This window comes from Dinoponera quadriceps, unplaced genomic scaffold (assembly GCF_001313825.1).
Source record: "Dinoponera quadriceps isolate SergipeBrazil2010 unplaced genomic scaffold, ASM131382v1 scaffold1395, whole genome shotgun sequence".
Taxonomy (NCBI): Eukaryota; Metazoa; Arthropoda; class Insecta; order Hymenoptera; family Formicidae; genus Dinoponera; species Dinoponera quadriceps.
The window spans coordinates 173148-193630 of NW_014556488.1; the positions used below are offsets into that span (position 1 = coordinate 173148).

General features: G+C 42.4%; 5 protein-coding genes across 14 annotated transcripts in view; 2 read left to right on the plus strand and 3 right to left on the minus strand.

The window, feature by feature from the left end:
• Positions 1-4184, plus strand: part of LOC106747632 (ABC transporter G family member 23) — a 7289-nt gene extending 3105 nt beyond the window's left edge. For all 6 annotated transcript variants that reach the window (XM_014625340.1, XM_014625341.1, XM_014625339.1 and 3 more), the window contains exons 3-14: positions 111-307; positions 424-694; positions 1068-1300; positions 1380-1569; positions 1724-1813; positions 1885-1997; positions 2142-2527; positions 2729-2844; positions 2927-2997; positions 3135-3223; positions 3390-3566; positions 3747-4184. In XM_014625340.1, the coding sequence (XP_014480826.1) occupies positions 111-307; positions 424-694; positions 1068-1300; positions 1380-1569; positions 1724-1813; positions 1885-1997; positions 2142-2527; positions 2729-2844; positions 2927-2997; positions 3135-3223; positions 3390-3566; positions 3747-4048 (2235 nt within the window). In that variant the 3' untranslated portion in view covers positions 4049-4184. The remainder of the gene's footprint in view (positions 1-110; positions 308-423; positions 695-1067; positions 1301-1379; positions 1570-1723; positions 1814-1884; positions 1998-2141; positions 2528-2728; positions 2845-2926; positions 2998-3134; positions 3224-3389; positions 3567-3746) is intronic.
• A 41-nt stretch (positions 4185-4225) lies between these two features.
• On the minus strand, positions 4226-6608 carry LOC106747638. Its single transcript, XM_014625358.1, has 5 exons — positions 6565-6608; positions 4961-5053; positions 4744-4825; positions 4566-4654; positions 4226-4480 (listed from the first exon to the last, which is right to left on the minus strand). The coding sequence occupies exons 1-5, from the start codon at positions 6571-6573 to the stop codon at positions 4283-4285; spliced, it is 471 nt and encodes a 156-aa protein (XP_014480844.1). The 5' UTR covers positions 6574-6608; the 3' UTR covers positions 4226-4282.
• On the plus strand, positions 5063-6570 carry LOC106747637. The gene has a single exon (XM_014625357.1). The coding sequence runs from the start codon at positions 5648-5650 to the stop codon at positions 6137-6139; it is 492 nt and encodes a 163-aa protein (XP_014480843.1). The 5' UTR covers positions 5063-5647; the 3' UTR covers positions 6140-6570.
• On the minus strand, positions 6581-8463 carry LOC106747636. Its single transcript, XM_014625356.1, has 7 exons — positions 8208-8463; positions 7820-8057; positions 7575-7701; positions 7371-7504; positions 7131-7277; positions 6859-7032; positions 6581-6707 (listed from the first exon to the last, which is right to left on the minus strand). Exons 1-7 carry the CDS (start codon positions 8221-8223, stop codon positions 6605-6607), a joined length of 939 nt encoding a protein of 312 aa, XP_014480842.1. The 5' UTR covers positions 8224-8463; the 3' UTR covers positions 6581-6604.
• Positions 8464-8532: 69 nt separating this feature from the next.
• LOC106747629 lies at positions 8533-20369 on the minus strand. 5 transcript variants are annotated; one of them, XM_014625334.1, is made up of 6 exons: positions 17071-18063; positions 16550-16989; positions 14047-14259; positions 13712-13952; positions 13032-13635; positions 8533-11072 (listed from the first exon to the last, which is right to left on the minus strand). In XM_014625334.1, the coding sequence occupies exons 2-6, from the start codon at positions 16783-16785 to the stop codon at positions 8938-8940; spliced, it is 3429 nt and encodes a 1142-aa protein (XP_014480820.1). In that variant the 5' UTR covers positions 16786-16989; positions 17071-18063; the 3' UTR covers positions 8533-8937. The 5 variants fall into 5 exon arrangements, with proteins under 5 accessions (XP_014480820.1, XP_014480822.1, XP_014480819.1 ...); XM_014625336.1 differs by having other exon boundaries at positions 16550-16763; positions 17071-18062; XM_014625333.1 differs by lacking the exons at positions 16550-16989; positions 17071-18063 and adding an exon at positions 20113-20369.
• Between the last annotated feature and the right edge of the window lie 114 nt (positions 20370-20483).

Here is a 20483-nt window from a genome sequence, read left to right on the forward strand (position 1 = left end):
GTATACTTTTCACTTCGTATACTTCTTTTTTTCTTTGTGTCCTTTTTCGATCAAATTCGTATGACAGTCGAGAACAAATGGTTTCACCCTTTTATTTTCTCAATGCAAAGATGGAAACCGCAAATTCATCTAACATTCTGATGGAGCTCAAGACGCGGCGGCAGCAGTTCCAGACGCAGACGTCCACTTTGGATACGCGAAGACGGCAGGCAGTCTGCGTAAGGCGGGCCTTTAAGAAATATGGCTCCAAAAACAATCCAAATGTCATTCTGGACGGCCTGAACATGACCGTGCCGAAGGGCGCGATGTGAGTAATTATTTAATCCTAAGTTTTATTTCATTCTTACGACCATACGACTGTGACGATATCGTGCTGAAAACAGCATTTTTAATTGATAATTGAACGATCGCTTCATCGCACAGTTATGGACTACTCGGTGCGAGCGGTTGCGGCAAAACCACTCTATTGTCGTGCATCGTCGGCCGCAGGCGATTAAATTCCGGCGAAATTTGGGTCCTGGGTGGCCGACCGGGGTCCAAGGGATCCGGCGTGCCTGGGCCCCGGGTCGGCTACATGCCGCAGGAGATCGCCTTGTACGGCGAATTCTCCATTAGGGAAACGTTTATCTATTTCGGCTGGTGCGCCGGCATGACGACGGATCAGGTGGACAGGAAACTGGAATTCCTCCTCAAGGTGCGTCTTCTCGTCATGTTTGTTTATTACCGCTGCTTTCTGCGCTATCTATCGGTCTCTACGACACTTCTTATCGTAGTAACATCATTTATATATGATATATATATATTTTTTTCATCGTAAGAAAAAAAATCCCTTGAAGATATTGATCACGTAAGATGAATTCTATATGTGGTACGTATAACGCGAATGACATGCATTTCACAAGTAATCATTTATGCGCGGTTTTATTTCTAGAGTTCGATTAGAAACGAGAAGTATTTCTACGAGAAGTTTTTGGAAACGTTAAAATATCATTGAAGATAACGCACAAAATCTGTTGAAAGCTTTATTGACAGAGTAATAATAATAACTGCGTGCATTGTGATCGCAGTTTTTGCAACTGCCTTCGGAAAATCGTTTCGTCAAGAACCTGTCTGGTGGCCAGCAAAGGCGAGTGTCCTTCGCCGCGGCCCTTTTAGCCGAACCCGAGCTTCTAATTTTGGACGAACCGACCGTCGGTGTGGATCCCGTTCTACGACAGAGCATCTGGGACCACTTGGTGCATATCACGAAGGATGGCAATAAGACCGTCATCATCACCACCCATTACATCGAAGAAACGAGGCGAGATGCTTAAAAATCATTCTTTACCGAGTAATTCATGAGAATTGATTACTGAAGAGACAATTTGTCGTTTTTCCAGGCAAGCCGGAATAATCGGCCTGATGAGAAGTGGTAAATTTCTCGCGGAAGAATCGCCGACGAAGCTGATGGAGATGCACCGTCTCGACACGCTGGAAGATGTTTTCCTGAAGCTGAGTAAGAAACAGAATCTGGGCTTACGTCGACGGAGCAGTATTCTAAGCAGTATAACAGGCGTCCCGCCGGAAGATGTGAGTGTTAACGCGAGATAATGCATGCATGTAATTATCTCTCTTTCATAATTATTTCTTCCTTTTTCCTTTCCTTGTGTCATGTGCACGCCTTTTGACGATTCGTGGGGAGCATTGTTACTAATTTTCATTGTTATTACTTTTCGGATTACAGGACGTGGACGACGAGATGAGTGGCGAATTCGGCGACAATGTAAGCGTTTCTAGTCGAAGAAGAAGCGTGGCTATTGCGGACGATGGCAATGTAATGATATTATACACTTTCTGCGTGATTATGCGATAATTTGTATATTTATGTGCTTCTTTCGGCGACAGGTGCCGGAATTGCCGCCGGAGGAGAAAGGTTCCTCCAACTTCACCATGCTCAATCCGATGCACATGAAGGCTCTCATTTGGAAGAATTTCCTATGGATGTGGCGGAATGTCGGGTAACTCGGTCTTATGCTTTGCTTCGCCAAAATTTCCGTGTTTTTCGCTACTAGTTTTATTTGTCTTCACGATATTACTTTCGTCATCATAAATAAGTATTTCCTATGTTATTCCTTATCTTCATTCTCTTCTTCTCCGCATAGAATGATGGCATTTATCATCGGTCTACCGGCGGCTCAGATCATTATCTTCTGCCTCTCCATCGGGAAGGATCCCAGGGGCCTTCAATTGGCCGTGGTCAATAATGAATTGAATAACAGCATGGAATCATGTATACCTACGACCGGTTGCGACTGGTCGCTACTAAGTTGTCGATTCCTTCAACATCTGAGCAAAAAGACTATAGTGTGGTTACCTTATGACAACGATGAAGCGGCCAGAAATGCCGTGGAGAAAGGATTAGCATGGGCCACTATATCGTTCTCATCAAATTATTCGAGTTCCCTTATGGCCAGGGTAGAAGACGGAACAAATGCCGCCGATTGGGATGTGGAATTTTCTGAGATGAGAATCGTCATGGACATGTCCAGTATGCTTAGAGATATATTTTTCTTGGTCAAGAATATCATTCTCTGCCAGTCAGTTTTAGTGTGAAATTTTGAAACTCCGATCGGTTATCTTCTCGACATGTTCAGTTTCGATCGATCAAATAGATATGGCGTAAAGATCATTATGACGCGTTATAATATTCTTTTATGATATTATCGTTAATATGCTCTTTAAAATATAGATCAACAGATAGGCCAATTACTGCAGAGGGACATATATTCCGCATACATGGATTTTGCAAGGGACGTCACTGTGGCATGCAATTACAGCGAGAAAGTAACGAGCATACCTATAAATGTAAGAGAAGAATCAAGATATAATGCAACAATCTCCAAAAATGCTTTCGACATTTTCACAGTATCATTTAATTGTTAATTAGTTCAAAACACCGATATATGGACCTCAGGATCCTAACTTCACGGACTTTGCAGCTCCCGGAGTGATCTTAACGTGAATATTTAATATATAATATTTATTTTAGATAATATATATATATATACACAAAAGAGAGATATATATATACTTTCCGACAAGTGTTAAAAAGAATTTAATTATTTGTATCTTTAATAAATATCATATTTTTCCAGGATTATATTCTTTCTTTCGGTCGCTTTGACGTCAGGTGCCATGTTACTAGAAAGAAACGAGGGTCTACTGGAAAGAAGTCTCGTATCAGGTGTGTAAAAATAAATAATATAAAAGAAAATAAGTATTTCAACATTTTGCTAAGGAATAAATTGAAATTGGGTTAAAGATCCATGGACTTATTCGGAGAAAATTTGTTCAAAGAACAAACACCTCGTATTTTGTATAATTGATAAATCATTATTCGACATATTTAGGTCTCACTGGTACGGAGATCCTTTTCGGCCAAGTGATTACGCAGTTTATGGTGATGTTCGGGCAGTCAGTGATGGTTCTCATCGTCTGCTTCCCAATCTTCAGGATCACCTGCGAGGGTGACATCGGTTGGATCACTACGTTGACCATTCTTACAGGACTCTGTGGCATGTGCTTCGGTAATGTTTTTATCATTTTATTAACTTTAGTAGAGTTGATTTCCATATCTTGAAAGCGAAAGAAACGATTCTAATTCAACGGAAACGACTGATTTTTTTCAATAAACAATAGCTATTTGACGTTTGTCTATAAATTTGGTGTTCAACCGATTTCGTGAATAAGAATCAACTAATTTTCAGGATTCGTCATTGCCTGCTTCTGCGAGAACGAGAGAAGCGCTACATACTTGGCAATGGGGTCATTTCTACCCATCGTGATGCTCTGCGGTATCATCTGGCCGATCGAAGGCGTACATCCCGTTCTCAAATATATTAGCTTTATATTACCGTTAACAAAGAGCACGGAGTCAATGAGAGCGATGCTAGCCAGAGGTTGGCCGATCTCAGAACCGGTCGTTTACTACGGTTTCATCGCCACGTTCATCTGGATCATCATCTTCATGACTCTGTCGATACTATTGCTCAAATTCAAGAAGGGTTGATTAAAAAATAAGAGAGGGTAATCTTATAAAAATGACAAAGAATCAACCAAACATCTTTTTGTGTGAATTGTAATATATTAGATACCCCGAAATTATTGTAGTGACTGTTATATACTTAAACTTAATAAAGACAGGAAATTTTAGATTTATTTAAAATTGAAATATCATTTTATTTAAAAGGGGCGGGTAAAGGAAGTTACATAAATTGTAATTATTAAAAATAAATTGTGTTAGCTAATTCTCCCCTCGTGCTTGTCGATGGAAGAGACAAAAGACTTGCAGCCAGTTGTACACGGTAAATAATGCTTGCAATATCTCGTTGTGCTTAACATGCAAGCCGTCTAAGAAGAACCTCACGAAAACAATAACGACTTCCACGACGATGACGCAGAGTTGCATGAGCAGCCAAGGCATGTGCAATATGGGATATTCCTGTGAGAGCAAAAATCTTTTACCAAGAAAGAATTTTTAAGTGATTCTAAATTATCGTTATTTTTTAATTCGTTTATATATTCACTGTGATGGCGCCTAATATAATCAATGTGTAGTGCTCGATTCCCAGTATTGACGTCATTAATTTCAAGTCTCTTTCGACGTTGATAGGCACTGCGATTAATTCAATTATTACACCATATCAAAGTACAAGCTGAAGGTGAAATAATGGGCAATGAGATAATAATAAAGAGAAATGTTACCTTCTCGAACGTTTCGGTGGCGCGAGGACGTTCTGGGAATTTTAAAATTCACTGTACGCACTATATCGAGAGCTGTGATTATCTGTAAAAATTTTAACACTGATAAGCTCTGACTTTAATAGGACGATTTTTTGTGATCTTCTATGAGATTAAAGCGCGATAATAGGTTACGTTTAACGAATGAACGAACATAATAAGAGTATTACGACGGACTAACGGTCCCAATGAGGCCTAGTACGATCACGTATGACGAACTGCCCATGACATAGTGATCGCATAAAGAGCAGGCCATTTGCCCCGCGCGTCCAATCTTCTGGAAAAAAAAAATTAAGTTCGTTCAATTTGTCAAAAAGTCGAATTACTATTACATTATTTAATTGTGTTCGGAGTATATTAGACTAATTGAAGAGATGTATCTAATTACAAAGTGTCCGCCACAGGCTTTGACGTGACGTCGATTGCGAAAGGTCATGATTCACTTCACACCCAAATTCCTTCTTTTAATTCGTTAACAATTCGTTAACAATTCCAGTCCGAATAATTTGCCTGCGCGTGACGGTGGAATTAAATGAAATAAAATAATTTGTAACCTTTTAAATAAACTATGAACATAGTAATAGCAGATTATTATTCATCAACTTCACAAAATAATCGAATGAAAATAGGTGTAGTTTAAATACGATTCGATATTAAACTCCTCGAGAGATCCCGTTGGAATCAATAACATGAAGAGCCGCGAATAATAACACAGTTCCGTGATCGACTGTAAAAGAATAAAAAATTGATCGATTCTAAATATTTTTATTTCGTCGTTGAGTAAAATTTATCATTTTGGATCATAAATTGGACAAGAATTTTTCTCGATTGGTCTGATATATATTGTTTATACGATATATATGTACGTATGGAACATTCGCGAGATAGTAATTGCGTTGATAGTGAATACGAAAGTGATTCCTTAGAAACGATGGAAGCTCATGAGAAACGTCCAACGAAAACGATAAGGCCATTTTGGGAAACTGATTGGAAAATGGCTTGGGACATGTCCTATAACGAGATTTATGCAATAATTAGAGCGATACTGCTGGTGTTTTCGATATTCTATTGGTGCTATTACAGCCTGCAATATGGACCAAGGGAGTTCACTATTTTGGAGAATGAACAGGTCCTTCCTGGTTTCGTTTTCTCAAAGAAGGCCATTATAGCTTTTTCCTATGGTTATTCCAATTGGAATTCTATAATATATGCTATTTCAGCTATTATGATGATCTATTCGATCATCTGGGTGAGTGAAATAATCAATCGAATTGCTCTTTATCCCACAGAGCTGCATATTTCTAACAATCCTTTCAGAAACGGCCGCTATTTAGTTTACCTCTCATGGGTTTTTTCTTGACGGAAATGATGTGTGACTTCTGTAATGTTATTGTGGTGATATGGTTGGTTTTCAGGAACCTTCAACTACAGACTGCGCTACCTTACACCGCGATGATTCTTCTCATGATTGGTAAGGAGAATCTTTCGTTCCGCTCAGTGGAAGCTAGAGTTTACTCATTACTGAAATCACTCTGCTAAAAAAAAAGCTTTCTATTTTCTGTTTGCACGCTTAGTAGCGGAAATATGGATGTGGCTGGGAGTTGTGCAGCTCTACGAACATCGAGTCTACAAATTGTGCTAAGTGATTCGGCATATACATTTAACTCTCTCGACGACGACGGAATTGATATAAATTTATGCACGAGTTTTAGAAATACACTTTATATAATTTGTATGTATGTGTGTATTCTTCTATATTATGTATAAAATTTCTTCGACAATTACTTGCAGCATTATTTCTTTATTATGTAAGATGAGATCTTGGTTATATCGTGTGGTCAATCGCATAAACAGTGGGACAATCGAAATCGTCGACCCAGCACTTCGATCTTAAATCAAGCATTCGCACCTCGGGGCAATTGTCGATCCTGCAAAACAATTCACAATCGTGCGACATATTCTTACATAATCGTTAAATTCTAATAATCAGGTAAGATACAAGGCCTAAAAACGAGAGGAATTAATTACAAGGAAATACGGAGGAGTAAAAGAGGGATATGTTAATTGGTATATACGTACCTCAGACAGAATTTGTCCAACGCATCTTTCATATTGTAGATTCGTGTGGTATTCTTCGACAACTCCTGCAGCAGAAATCCCAAGAATGCTTGACAATGCACTTCGGTTGCTTGCAAATCGAGCGTCAGATCGATCGCGGTCGATATATTATGTGCGCAGTTTCGCTTTTCTCCCCTGTTTCATAATAAAGGAAAAACAAAAACAGTAGTATTTTGAGTTTCATATGGCCTTCAGTCGTTGCATCATTACACAATTTATCCGTGTACGCTCACGTGCACAAGGACTCGTTGATGGTTGCCAAATTGCAATATGCACTAGGATGCATAGCGATGCCAGGAGAATTCCACAGCAAATATGCTTTCGCCGCCAGTAATAGCAGTTCGTTGCTCATATCTCTCGCGATATTCGACAACTTCGACCTAAAAATACAGAAAGAAATCAGTCAGAAGCTAAACTTGAACGAAACATTGCATTAAACAGAAACAGCCTTGCCACGCATCGCGTAATATCACCTGTTGAAGAATTCATCGATGGAGAAGTCACCACTACAAATGTTAGCATTTTGGGTAGTTAGTGCTGTTTTCAGATGAATCTCTGACGTGTCTGAATGCGCACTGGGAGTCCGTACCAAGTTGATTAAATGCATCTAAAAGAAATCGAGAGATAACTTTTATGCCAAAATGATTCAAGTTGATGTTATAATCCGTGATACGTACATTTATTTCGGGATATTCCCTCGCCGCAGCTTCGATGTAGCAGAACTCCTTTCCGGACCAGAACTGCGTAGCTTCTTTTACGAAGTAGACGTTAAAAGCTCGCTCGTCTACCAAGTTTCCTGATTCGCTGAAACGATCATACCTTAGCTAGCTTCAATATTGCATCTGTATGCATTTCGAGATTGACCTTCATTAATCTTTTTTCCTTTCTTTTCTACAAGAAGCAATTGGATGAATAATTATACCATTTGTACTTCACCGCAGGTGAACAAAATATTGCCACGACGAACGTGATGAACGTGACGAGAATCAAACTCATGACGAGACACGCTGTTACAAACAAAGATGAGAGCTCGTTCGGCCATCTACTCAAGTGAATCGCGACGCTCTTCGCAATCGGCCTTCTGATGTGCACGTACGGGAACTCTACAGCCTCAGCTTGGATTTCGTTTGAGATAAAAGGGAGCCCGTCCTCGTCCAAGCCTGAAAATTCCCCAATTTTCTTTTTTCCTCCGCCATATACATCACATAAATACTATTTAATATGTTAATCGCGAAATGAATATTTTAATAGAAACAATATCGCCCTTCTACTCGTCACAATTTTATACTGTTATATTATCGTACACTTACGCTTGACGTTCAGCATTCTCGAAGACGACTCTTTCACACTTTCGACTACTTTGGCCGACGACGCCACGAAGTTTCGGTACAATTTGCCGAGTCAACGTTTCATCACAGTCGAGCGAAATTAAACTGAACGTTTGAGAATTTGGCGAGGTGTCTATGTTGTGTAATCGAGAATGTGTCACACCATTTACACGACGGAGACTCGCGTCGTTATATTACTTTAATATTTCCGGGTTTCATTTGTTATAATATAGACGATTCAGCGATTGATATCGTCAGCTAGTAAAACTTAGGTTAAAAAGATATCTTAAAGAATGACACTCTGAAGGCAATTTCTCGTGTGTTCTTTATTATATAAACGGTGTCGTGATCAATTATGCTAGATTTCGTTCTCGCATGTCGTTTTATTTCTACAACGTTCATAATATAATATCATTAACATAATAGATCGTTAATGTAATTATGTTATTAACACAATGTATCATTCAAATATTGTGCTGTAACACAATAAAATAAATATTCTACAATGCATTGCTCTCGACTGAGTAACTTCAATAAAGGGGAATGAGCGCATTTTGCATCAATAAACGTTTCGAAGATCACATGGTGTATTAATATCATTTGCATTTAAAATTACGTATACATATAATTTATTGAAACTTAATAGCATCTCCTAAAAAGGAAAAAATAATATTCTAGTATTTTCTCGCTCACCTACAAATCATTATTCGTCTTACTTAACGTCATAGTAACAATTTAACTCCTCCGAGTCGCCGAAATCGTTAAACAATTTTCTAGATACTTTTGGAAAGCTGCGTTTTTTCATTGCTTCATTAATGTCTTGCACCTCGTCGTCTACACGCATAATTTTTTCTTCTGCGGTTGAAGCATTGGCACATTTGACTACATCGTCGTCGTCATCAACAAAACGTTGATCGTTTTCGCTTAAATAATCCATATCTTCAGTACCCTTTTTTGAACCGTTATCAACGAAGCATTTGGAAGACAAATCTCTATACGAAGAAACCCTATGCCCAATATCATGGATATTGTTGTCTATGCAATTTAATGGAACTTCAATGCACTTTACTGTGCTATTATCTTCAAAAAAGTGTTTATAAGACAGATTACTGTCCGAAGAAGCCCTATCAATTTTCTCGATGCTGTCGTTTGTACAAGAGGATATTTCGATAAAACGACGTTTAACACATTTTACGGAAATATCATCTTCATCGATGAAACACTTTCGAGAGAGATTACTGTGCGAAGAAGTCCTATTCTCGTCAACAATCTGAATATTGTCACACACGTGTCTAGATACCTCAACAATTGGCACTTGAACACATTCTTCTGCAGTAGCAAGATCACCGAGCACATTCTTTTGCGACAAGTTGTTTTCCGATGAGCTACTGTCTTCCTTTATTTCCTCGAAGCCCCCAAACCTGTTCTTTGGAATAAAATGAGGTTCTCTTCGATCGCACATCGGGCTCAAGTTCGACAGATTTCCTTCGTAAAAACCCGATTCGGGCGAGAGATCGGAAAATGGAGACACCAGTGATCGTAAGTCAGCGGGATGAAGTTTATGCTGTATTATTATCTTGGCCAGACGGCTAGCAGGCCGTCTTCTCTTCTCGCTCTCGATTCTGATCTTGTCGTGTCGTTCCACCATTGGCCGATGACCATTTGCCCACTCAGTAAAGTCATAATTCGACCGTTGATTCAACGTCAACGATTCTCTCAAGGATTGCTCACTTTCCTCCAACATCTTAATATATTTCATGTTGCTAATCGCATTACCTTCTGGCTGTTCGAAGACTTTCGTATCGTCCAAAGAATCTTGCTTCTTGTTTAAGAAAGGATCGTGTATTTCTAATCTTTCTTCAGAACACATTTCGTAATTCTTACCGTTGATTGCATTTTGTTTGGATTCTCTGAAGGGTCTTCCGTCATTCATCGCAAAAGGATCGTCAATTAAATGTCTACTAAGCTCCACTGAGGTTTTTTGCTTTTCGTTTGGGAAAAAATTTGTCTCCGGGATTTCTCCATCTCGATTTAATGAAACGGATAGTTGATCGATTGCGTTTCTTCCGGATTCCCTGAAGAATCTCCCGTCATTTAGCACAAAAGTATCATCCTTGCGATCACTATTAAGTTTTCTCAAAAGCTTTCGTTCCTCGTTCAAGAAGAAATTCGTTCTTGAGTCTTTCTGATTTCGATTTACCGGTACAATGTGGCATCTTCGATCCTGCATTCCCAACTTCCTTTCAAGATGTATTTTGCAATCCTTTTTTCTTATTTTATGTCTCCTACTGAGTTCCTGTAAAATGTCTTCGTGATTTTTTTCTGTTTTCATAAGAGGCAGCTTCTCATCCTTATAAATTTTAAAAGCGTTTCTTGCGTTTGATCTGATTATATTCTTTTCCAAAGATCTTTGTAATGGAACGTTTACTTCCCTTTCTTCAAGTATAATCTCTCGGCTGTTTCTCAGACTCTTATTTCTTTCTTCGTACATCGGAGCTCTCCGCGAAATTCCTTCCTCATCTTCGAAGATGATCTCCTGACTGTTTTTTACAATTTCTCGATTCACTGCTTCCGGCAAATGTTCAAATTCTTCATCGTCCATCACCTGAATAGAGTTAGGGTCAAAATCAAACACCCTCGACGAATCGAAGTTTTCGATCTGGGGTCCTTGCGAGATGTAGTTCGAACTTGGTTCAAATCTGCCGGGATTTCGCAACCTCTGCTCGTCCTCTGCGCTGTCGTGGCTCTTCGGGATGTCCAAGGGTGCAAGGGACACTTTTAAACGTCGCTGATAGGTCGGTTGACACCAACATTGTCTCTCCATCAAGTCCTCATCGATCAGGACACCTGGAAGACAGTCTGCGGCTTAGATTCACTCCTCAATTTCAACCAAAGAACAAATAATTGCAATTTGTCGGTTAATGCTGTTATTTGGTTTTTTATTCTCGTCATGCTAGACAGAACTTTCCTCATACAATCAAGAATATTCAGGATTGAGAAATTTTTTGACCAATTTTTTTTCTCTCCTCGAAAACGGAAATAACAGTTTCATTGTGAACGCAGAAAATGCGAAAAAATGCGGCTAAAACGAACAATTGCACTTCTTAAAGTGTGGTCTATTTATTTTACGAAAACGAACAGACCATATATATGACACATTTTTATTATTATTATTATTTTTATGTGTTACGACATACCACATCGTATTTTCTGCGCTCAAATTGAAGTATATAATTAGAAGTCAGAAAGAGCTTGCCCAGACGCCAAAAAGTTCCAAAATTACAAGAGCAGGACACCATTACGAACGGAAAAGAAGATTCGTGACATTTTGTTTCCTTTGTACATGTAGACTACACACTGAAGATCGGAATTAAAATCGCATCGCAAGAATTATTTCACGTTCCACGCTTTCTATTTTCGGGTGGATCCATCATTTTGATCGATTCAGCATGCGATCTCGATATAATTTCAATCTTCATTGCGTAGCTTCACACAGAGAGTTTATGAACGATCACAAACAAATTGACATCACAAACATAAATCCGAAAATGTCCTCTCAACTCGAGTCCTCGAAATATACCGACGGGTTTGAGCCGAATCGATGTAGTCGCCTGGTTCGTTGAAACTGGTCATCGAGCTTTCTTCAGAAATCTAACGTGTGAACGAGGTGCAGTTTATGCCTTCGGAGTGTCAATCTTGGATGGAGTTTGAATTCTACAAGTATCTTGTCGGTCTAATTGAATTATCTAACTAATCGCCAAGATAATTTATTTTATCATTTATGTTCTTCCTCAGACACCTTCTTCTTTCTCTGGTCTTTATCGCTTTATTGTCATTTCTTCTCGATCTTTATATTGCTTTATCTTTCTCTCTCTTATAACTTCTTTCCTTTGACGATGGACGATGATTACTCCATGTTCGAGAAAGAAGGACGGATGTAAAAAAAACTGGTGGCGAGTTTTGGTCGTACAAGTCACACTTGTCCTCTTTTGCTCTCACTCACACATGTACGCTCGCACGCACGCATATTCTCTCGCTCTTTTTCTAATGTAGAAAAACCGACGTCACACGCCCGGGCAGTCGTCGATTGACGGAATGTCGATGTGCAGTTTGGGCGGCCCTTGGGAAGAGGAATGACCCTGATGAACGAGGTGGAAGCCTGTGCTGTCGGAAGCCCGGGGGAGCGTGTCGAGCACGATCGGGGCGCTCTTCGGCTCGCTAGGAACTCGCCTTAGTCCTCCATCTGTGGTACAGCCGGTATCGGACGGTCAGACAAGGACGATTACATGCCAAGCTATGTGAGGCGCCTAGCTTTCGAGTTATTCCGCTCATAGTGGAAGGGAAAGTGAAGCAGAAGGTTAAAAATCCAAGCAACTAAGATATGTAAAGCCGCATGCAAGATGCACAAATTAACAAAAAGGCGATGTCATATATTTGAAGGAAAGAAAAAGCGGTAGAGAAAAAACTTAGCAAATTCTAGAGATAACTTCAAGCAAACATATCGACGTGTTATAGCAAGCAAACACGTCGCCTATCAATGAGATAACATCGACTCGGCGAGGAATGTAGATCGCGATGCGGATAGAATCCGTTTTGATACCGATGTGACAAATCCTGTATCTCTAGAACCGTCGATAGTCGGGTACCTACGCAGCACGTACCGAACGGAAAAAAAAAATACTTTGAAAACCCACCGGTATTCGCACTGTCACATCTTATCTATTTCGGTTCTCCGAACAGCATCAGTCGCATGATTTTTGTGCTGATTCGGTAAGCCGAGGGTGAAAAGAAAAGACAACTGCTCACCGGTCCCATGACGAAGATCGTCCTGCACCCTGTAAAATTCGGCGAGTTCCTTGCCGGAACACAACGGGGTGTCGACCTGAGTGGTGCTGTCGAACAGCGAATAATCCACCTCGTAGCCCTGCCGTTCCTTCGAGTAGTTCACCATCGGGTCGAATCGGTGGCCCCAGAGGATCTCCTGCGGCAGATAGCTGGTTCTGGCCTGTGTGGTCTGCCCCGTGGACTCGATGGTGCCCTCGAGGATCAGCACCACTTCGAAACGGTCGATCAGCATGTCCTCAGCCGACATGTTGTAAAATGGTGACTCCTCGTTGATCCGATGGATGATGGTGGTCGGCCAGATGAAAAACAGGTCGCCATTCTGGCCGTCGGTGCCTACCACCAGTTCCTGTTGGTTCTGCGACAGTATTTCGCCTTCCTTCGTAGTCCTGTTGCGAATCACCTGAGCGCGAACGGTCGCGCCGATGATGTGACTCTTCCGCATGTCGCCCACGCGGAACATGAGACAGAGCTCACCGTCCCGTTGGCAGATCACGGCGTTCCGCGAGAACAACAGTGTCTGAGTGCGTTGTCTCGGCCGTGTCATCTTGGCGAACACGATGCCCACCTGCGATCGTCGTGTCGTTAATCCTCCGATTCGCCTTGATTAAGTTCCTCGGCTGGAGTAAACGAGAAAGACTCACCATGAAGGCCTGGATCATAACGCCGGAGATGCTCTGAATGCACATGACGAAGATGGCCTCGGGACACTCCTCGGTGGTGGAGCGACCGCCGAATCCGATGGTGTGCTGGTTCTCGATACTGAAGAGGAAGCAGCTGGTGAAGCTGAAGATATTGTAAACGCAGGGCGTCCAGTTGTTTTCCACCTGGGACGGCGGCAGGTGGCGTTCCTCGAAGTCACCGTGAGTGAAGGCGATCAGCCACCTGGACACATCGCGAGTTTGAAGCTTACAGTTCAAGAGCTTTCATCCGAGAGATATCTTATACTTTCAGCTTCTCCCGTCAAACTGATACGCACCAGATCACCGCGAAGGCCAGCCAGGACAAGAAGAAGCTCAGGATGAAGCACAGCAGCGTCCAACGCCATTGCGTGTCTACGAGGGTCGTGAAGATATCCTGCAGGAAGCGCAGCGATCGCCTGGAGATGCGCGACTGCAGCACGTTGCACTCGCCGTTCTTCAAGACGGCGCGACGACGTAGCTTCCGCGTCGGTCCAGCCCGGTATCGGCTCCTGGAATATCAGTGTCACCGTAAATGAAGGGAGAGCCTCGTTCACAGACGGACGATTAATTCACGGTACGTCGCAACCTCTTTGGGATGCGTCGGAAAATGCTTCACCTTTCCAACGGTAGCTCAGCGAGCGCGAAGTTTTCAAGATAGAGACAGAACGCGAGCCGAGATACCTCTGTGGCGTACTATTTCGCCTCTGCGAGAAAGATTATCGTCGATACGTGCGTTTTTAAATGCAAAATGCAAAACCACCGACGTGACGCATTGTCAACAAGGTCGTTTGGCATCACGGCTTTTGTAGACATGTGGATCAACCGCGCGCGATTGCGCCAGACGCATTACGCGATGAGAGGAGTAGGATTTGAATAACAAATCCCGACGCGCGCGTGTCGTGATCTTCGGTCGTCGAAATTTACATAATAAAAATACTGAACGAGCAATCACTCAGGCGTGATATAAAATCGTAATATTCAACGGAGAACGATCCGGAGAGGACGGATCGAGGAATTTCAAAGCGCACGATGCAAAGGATCGACTCACTCACCATGGATCTCTGCGCATTGTGCGTCATTGTTCCCGAACTTTGGCATGACAAACAATCAAAGTATTGCAAAGTGCGGCACAAAGGGAATAGCCGATCGGCTCGTTACCAGCGAACGTGTTTTTCCAATAACGCGGTCCCCCCCTCGTGTCCACGCGCGTTATCGTATTCAATTATACAAATAAATAAAATGCACTGACTCCAACGCGGCAAAACGATCGGATCGAGTGTTCAACGAATGCCCGGAAATCCACAAATCACTTGTATCAACTGCGTGTTAACTTCGGATGCAGCGAACGAATGATCCATATGAGAGCTCGCAGATTTCACTATCCACCTCGATGCGTGTTACACGCAATTTTCCCCGTGTTGTTCCTCTCCGCATATCGTATTTCGATTTTCGCGGACGCGCCCGAGTTAGCTCAGCTACGGACGAACTACGAACCGGAGACTCGCATTATGCGAGAAGCTACGTCACTGTCGGCGGCCCGACGTCGAGAAGACTCTCGCGTCGGGGAAGCCTCCCTCGTCTCCCTTTCCTCCGGGCGTAGACAAAAAGGAAGTCGCCATTTTGACTTTGAACGATAACCCGAGCAGCCGTTATCTACCAATTTACTTATTGCCACGCGTTAATCAGTCAGTGAGCCAGCGGCCAGCCTCCGTCTCCGGGTCGATGATACCACGATCAGCTGATCGGGCAGAGATCGCTCGCAACGAAGATACGTAACCACTTTTTCTCCCATCGCTGAAATCGCGCAAATTGTGTTTTTCTTCTAGTTTTACATTTATTCAGCAGCTGCGGTGTGTGTGTGTGTTTCTTATTTAATTTTACATGAGATGTGAAAAATATATAACGCGCAAACGAAGCGTTTATTTGTTTCGCGACACTTGACCAAATAGAAACGTAATTTATATCACTGTTTATGTAATTTTTCTAACTTTATTCTTATACGAACACATACATTTTCATTAACTGTCTAAATATTTAGTCTTTCGCGAGCGATTTAGCACAGCCTCGAGCGATCCGTCGTTAAGATACCGTCTTGGATCTCTAAGACGCTTATCAAGTCTCGCGAGACATTGATAAGAGAACCAGAGAATAGGTAAATCCGCACTTGTGCAATCTCATTTGCACGGGATTCTATGTTCGCGTAAAACGACACTTAACTTCTCTCACACACTGGAAACGGATATACTATAAATATTAGTATATCGCATGTTATATGGCAAACTGTTTAACGCTGTTTACTGAGAAAGAGTCAAGAGTTTGTTGTTATACATATCGGCAAAAATATTGTATTACACGAGAAAGCCACAGTGTTATCACACATGCCGTTGCAGACGTCATCGCCGTCACGAGGATATGCAACAGCGGCCGCGCGTTGACGTGCAATTTTTCACACTTCTCAATTTTTGAAGACGGAGATAATTGAAGCGTTGAGAATGCAAGAATATAAACTCCAAGCTTAGTCTCGGTAAATTGTAAGCCGCTTATGCAGATGACAATAACTCCACCGCATAATAATCTTTGTTTCCGTTTTCCTCGAACCTATTTTAACTTCTATTTTTCTCGAACCTTGTGATTCGTGTGATTTAATACACTTGTATTTTTAGCGCTTTGATTGCGACGTCGAAGGTCAAGAAAAAGGAACGAATGTGAAAAAGAAAAAAAAAACGAGAACAAAGAAACACCGGCGACGAGCGTCGGGAAATTTCGGGAGATTATGCGTCAGGATCGTTCTCCATTTACCTGTACCTGAAAGATGAGTACGGATTCTTCGACACTTGCAGGATCATCGGCGTCGTCGGCGTGGTCGGCGGCAGCAGCTTCTGCTCTTCCCCGCAATCGGGCGACGACGACGATTTGTCGCTCATTTTCGGCACATTACCATTCATACCGTTCATTCCGTTCATCTTAATTCGCTCTCGATACACACCACCCCAATCTTTCAATTCCGAATGTCCTAAATATTGAGCGTGGCTCATTTAAAAGGTGGGTCCAAAGATGGGTCGATAATGCAATTGTGCGATATTGCAGTTGTTGGCGTTCTAAATTGATAAATTCACTGATTGCAAAGATTCTGTTCTAATCTTCTTCATTCCCGATATTTGATACAAAATCCTCCTTCTTGCGAAGACGCGCGGTGTACTGAGGCTTCACCTTTGCACTATCGCGAGCTCTCGCCTGATCTAAAGATTTTTACAGTTTTCTAATCTGATGACGTAGTCGGAACTGATAAATAAGTAATCAGTACTTTTATACTTTCTCACCTATTGATTCTCTTTGTTTTTGCGAAAAGATTTGGAGTATTTCATTTTTCCCACTCGACAGATAATCACAACGTTTCCTCTTCGCCTCGCAAATGCAAGATCATCTTCTTTTAAAGATAATATCTCCGGCCGATCGTTCGAGTTCACGACGCTGTCAAAGTTATTGCTGAAGAAATTCCCGGCATTTGTGTATTTTTCCACTTTTTCATTATTCGCGCGGGTGGAGATTTTTGTCCTTACTCCTTGTATTCCCAACTGTGAGGTCTGTTTTCCACCGGGAACTATCTATTTTGTTCCACGACACACACTTAAGATCGTCGACAAACACATCCTCAAAACTTGCGTATTTCCACCTTGCTGAATCGTTTTTTTTTTTTCAACAAAAGTTGGACATCTTCCGGACCTTCGGTCCGTTATTCCAAATCGTTAAGCCCCGAAATCCACTCTTCTTTAAGTAGCAGCCTCCCTCATTCAGCCTTCCAATTCACGACGCACTAGGATAACGATGAATGGATCTTCCTAGGCCAGATTCGATCGATAGATGACGCGCGACGAAGGCGGATGGTAGGTGGCGGGTCTACTGGTATGCACTCTGCTGATCCAGGAGGTCTTATAGCGCGCGCACACAGTGACTACCGGCTGCCGTTTATCGGCCGCTAACAAACCGCCGTTTGTTCTTCTTGTTCGCGAAGAAAAGGTGATCATTGATAGTCGCGACCGGTTGCGTCACTCTCTGCGATCGCACTCGCGACAAACAGCGAAAAAGTCGTTCGATTGCCTTTTAATCTTTTCCCTATTCGCGAATATATCGATGATCGCTTTGTTGCGAAGAGTCGATAACACATAAATTCGAGGAAAAAGCCGTTCGAACTCTCCACGATCGACGCTAGAGCTTAGAATCGTGAGCGAACGCAGTCGCGATTCGCGCGTCTCTCTCACTGACTAACTGACTGACTGATGCCGTGTATTTCTTATCAACGTCTTGACATCTCGTTATCGGCATACGACCGGCCGCTAAAATCGCTGATATACGCAAAGCATGTGACGTGCCAAAAGGTTTATCTCCCGTCTTCTCGGTCGGAGATAGACACATATGACCGTCAGTGGGTACTATAAATTTCGTTAAGTTTTAATATTATCGAGAGTATTAAAAAAATTAATACATACTTCAGATGGGAATTTATAGAAATGCTTCATTTACACATTTATAGCAATAAGACAAATAATAACGAAATAAGTAATGACAATAGATGTACGTTGTAAAGTGGTTGCAATTTAGCTAACAAGCTAAAGTAATATATATCTATATACGTTATTTGGCTTATAAATATATTTTCAGGCTTACTCGGCTCATACAAGATACCGTTCTGGTAACGAACCTAATAGTTGCACGCGAACTCCGAGCTTACTAATTGAGTTGGTGTTTAAACGGCAAAAAAAGTAAATCTGTTGCAACCAACCAGCTGCTTCGCTTCGTACTAGTGGACCTCCTCGTCGAAACGCTCGATCTTCCGCGACGGTGCCGATCTCTCGCGATCTCAGTGCTTCGGGTTGCGATCATGATGATCGATCCGCGCGAATCAAATCAGCGGCGAAAAGCTGCTCGATTCGGCAGTACGGTCTCGTTTGCGGCTGGTTTGCGGGCTCAATTGACCGTTATCACGCGGCGATAACTAGCCTTTCAATTAAATTAACGAACGGCTCGACGAAGGCTGCGTGCGACAGACAATTTCTGGACTCGCGTAGCGCCGATTCTCGACGAGATTTTCGTAATTTCCCGTTCGAACGCATTCAGATTCAACGTAGAAAAAGGAAAGTGCATTGTTAATTTTCTGATCGTCAAAACGAAAGTCCAAGAATCGAGACCGATTTCCCTCGGTTTCCGTCCGCGATCACGCTCCTCTAAATTTAGCAATTCGATCATTGAAATTAGCAATCGGCTAATATCTTCCACATCGATTTCTTTGTCTACCTGTTTAAAGATTCACGGAGAACACCTGTCGTGGCGCGAAGGCGCCGATAATCACGCCGGCAAACGCGACGATTTTAGCTAAGAACGGCGCCTTCACGCGGAAATATACAATCTCGTGATTTGCGACGTCTTCTCTGTGAGGTCCGCAGTGGGCAAATATAAAAGTGTCGCTGTGCTATTGCCTTTAAAACAAGGTGGAAGGTTAATACTTCTCCGAAGCTGCAACGGACGCTCGCTAAATTGTGCGTGATATAATTAATGATAAGTTCTGTTATCATATTGCAATAACGGATTGACCGAGAAATCATACAATATTTCAGTGTCACTTGGGAAGCTCAGGCAGGATACTCATCTGATCGATCTGGAACGAATCTCCCCCCGCAGGAAATAATAGAAGAAGTCTCCGCTTCTATTTCGATATTGTAGTCGATTTTACTTCTCTTTCTCTCTTGCATGATTAATTTACAGAATAAATGTCCACAACTGTCTATTGTCAAGGATCTCCCGCTGCTGTTGCGATTTGAACAAAAGAGAAGGTTTACACGACTTTACAGCGGGATGCTCCAAAATGCGAGGCTAAGAGTTACGGAGTTCACGGTAGTGTCACGTCGTATGTACCGAGCGCGCAACGTGCAGACGTATAACGTCGCGATAATAATGTCGCGCGTCACTCGACTCTGATAAACGACCGAACTCGTTAGGAATGGGAATAGCGGCTGAAGGGTAAACACACGCGCACGCGGTAACCTCGGTCGCGCGCACGCGAAACGTAACGTTAATAAAACGCATGGGTGAGCGTTAATTGCGTCTAACAGCGACGTTATTTGCTCGTCCGATCAGAAAGAGTGAGAGAGAGATAGAGAGACTTATCCTCAAAGTTCTGTTCTTCTCGCACGATGGAGACGACATCGCGCCCTTCGGTAACGCGAACGAGCAACAACGTTCACTTTCAAAGGTGAGATATTCACATGACGTTATCAGCATTTCGCAGTCTCTCGTTATCATAAATGCGCCGGAGGACTCTGCATTGTTCTTTTCGCGGTATTTAGCCAATTATCAGAGGGTCTCACCTGGTCGAATCTTGCCGACAGACCCCGCCGACGATGCTGCTGCTCTGCGTGCTGACCCGAATGAGAGTGACATTCCTGGGCAGGCCGGTGCCGACCTTCTGCCCCAGCAGGGGCGATTCCGCTCGCACTACGTTCTCCAGAACTTCCCTCGGCGCCCGGCTCTCCGCCTTCTCCTCTTCCTCCTCTTCTTCGATTGTTCCCGGCAGCCGAAAGAGTTTCTGCGATGGTTCCTCCATCCTTCCGGTCCGCCACTTCAGGAAGAGAACCGCGTCAAGCTCGAGTCCATTTCGGCAACTCGTTCGACTTTGTCTCTTCTTCCCCTTTCTCTCTTCGTTACTCCTTATCAGATCTCTGCTTCGGACACCGATTGT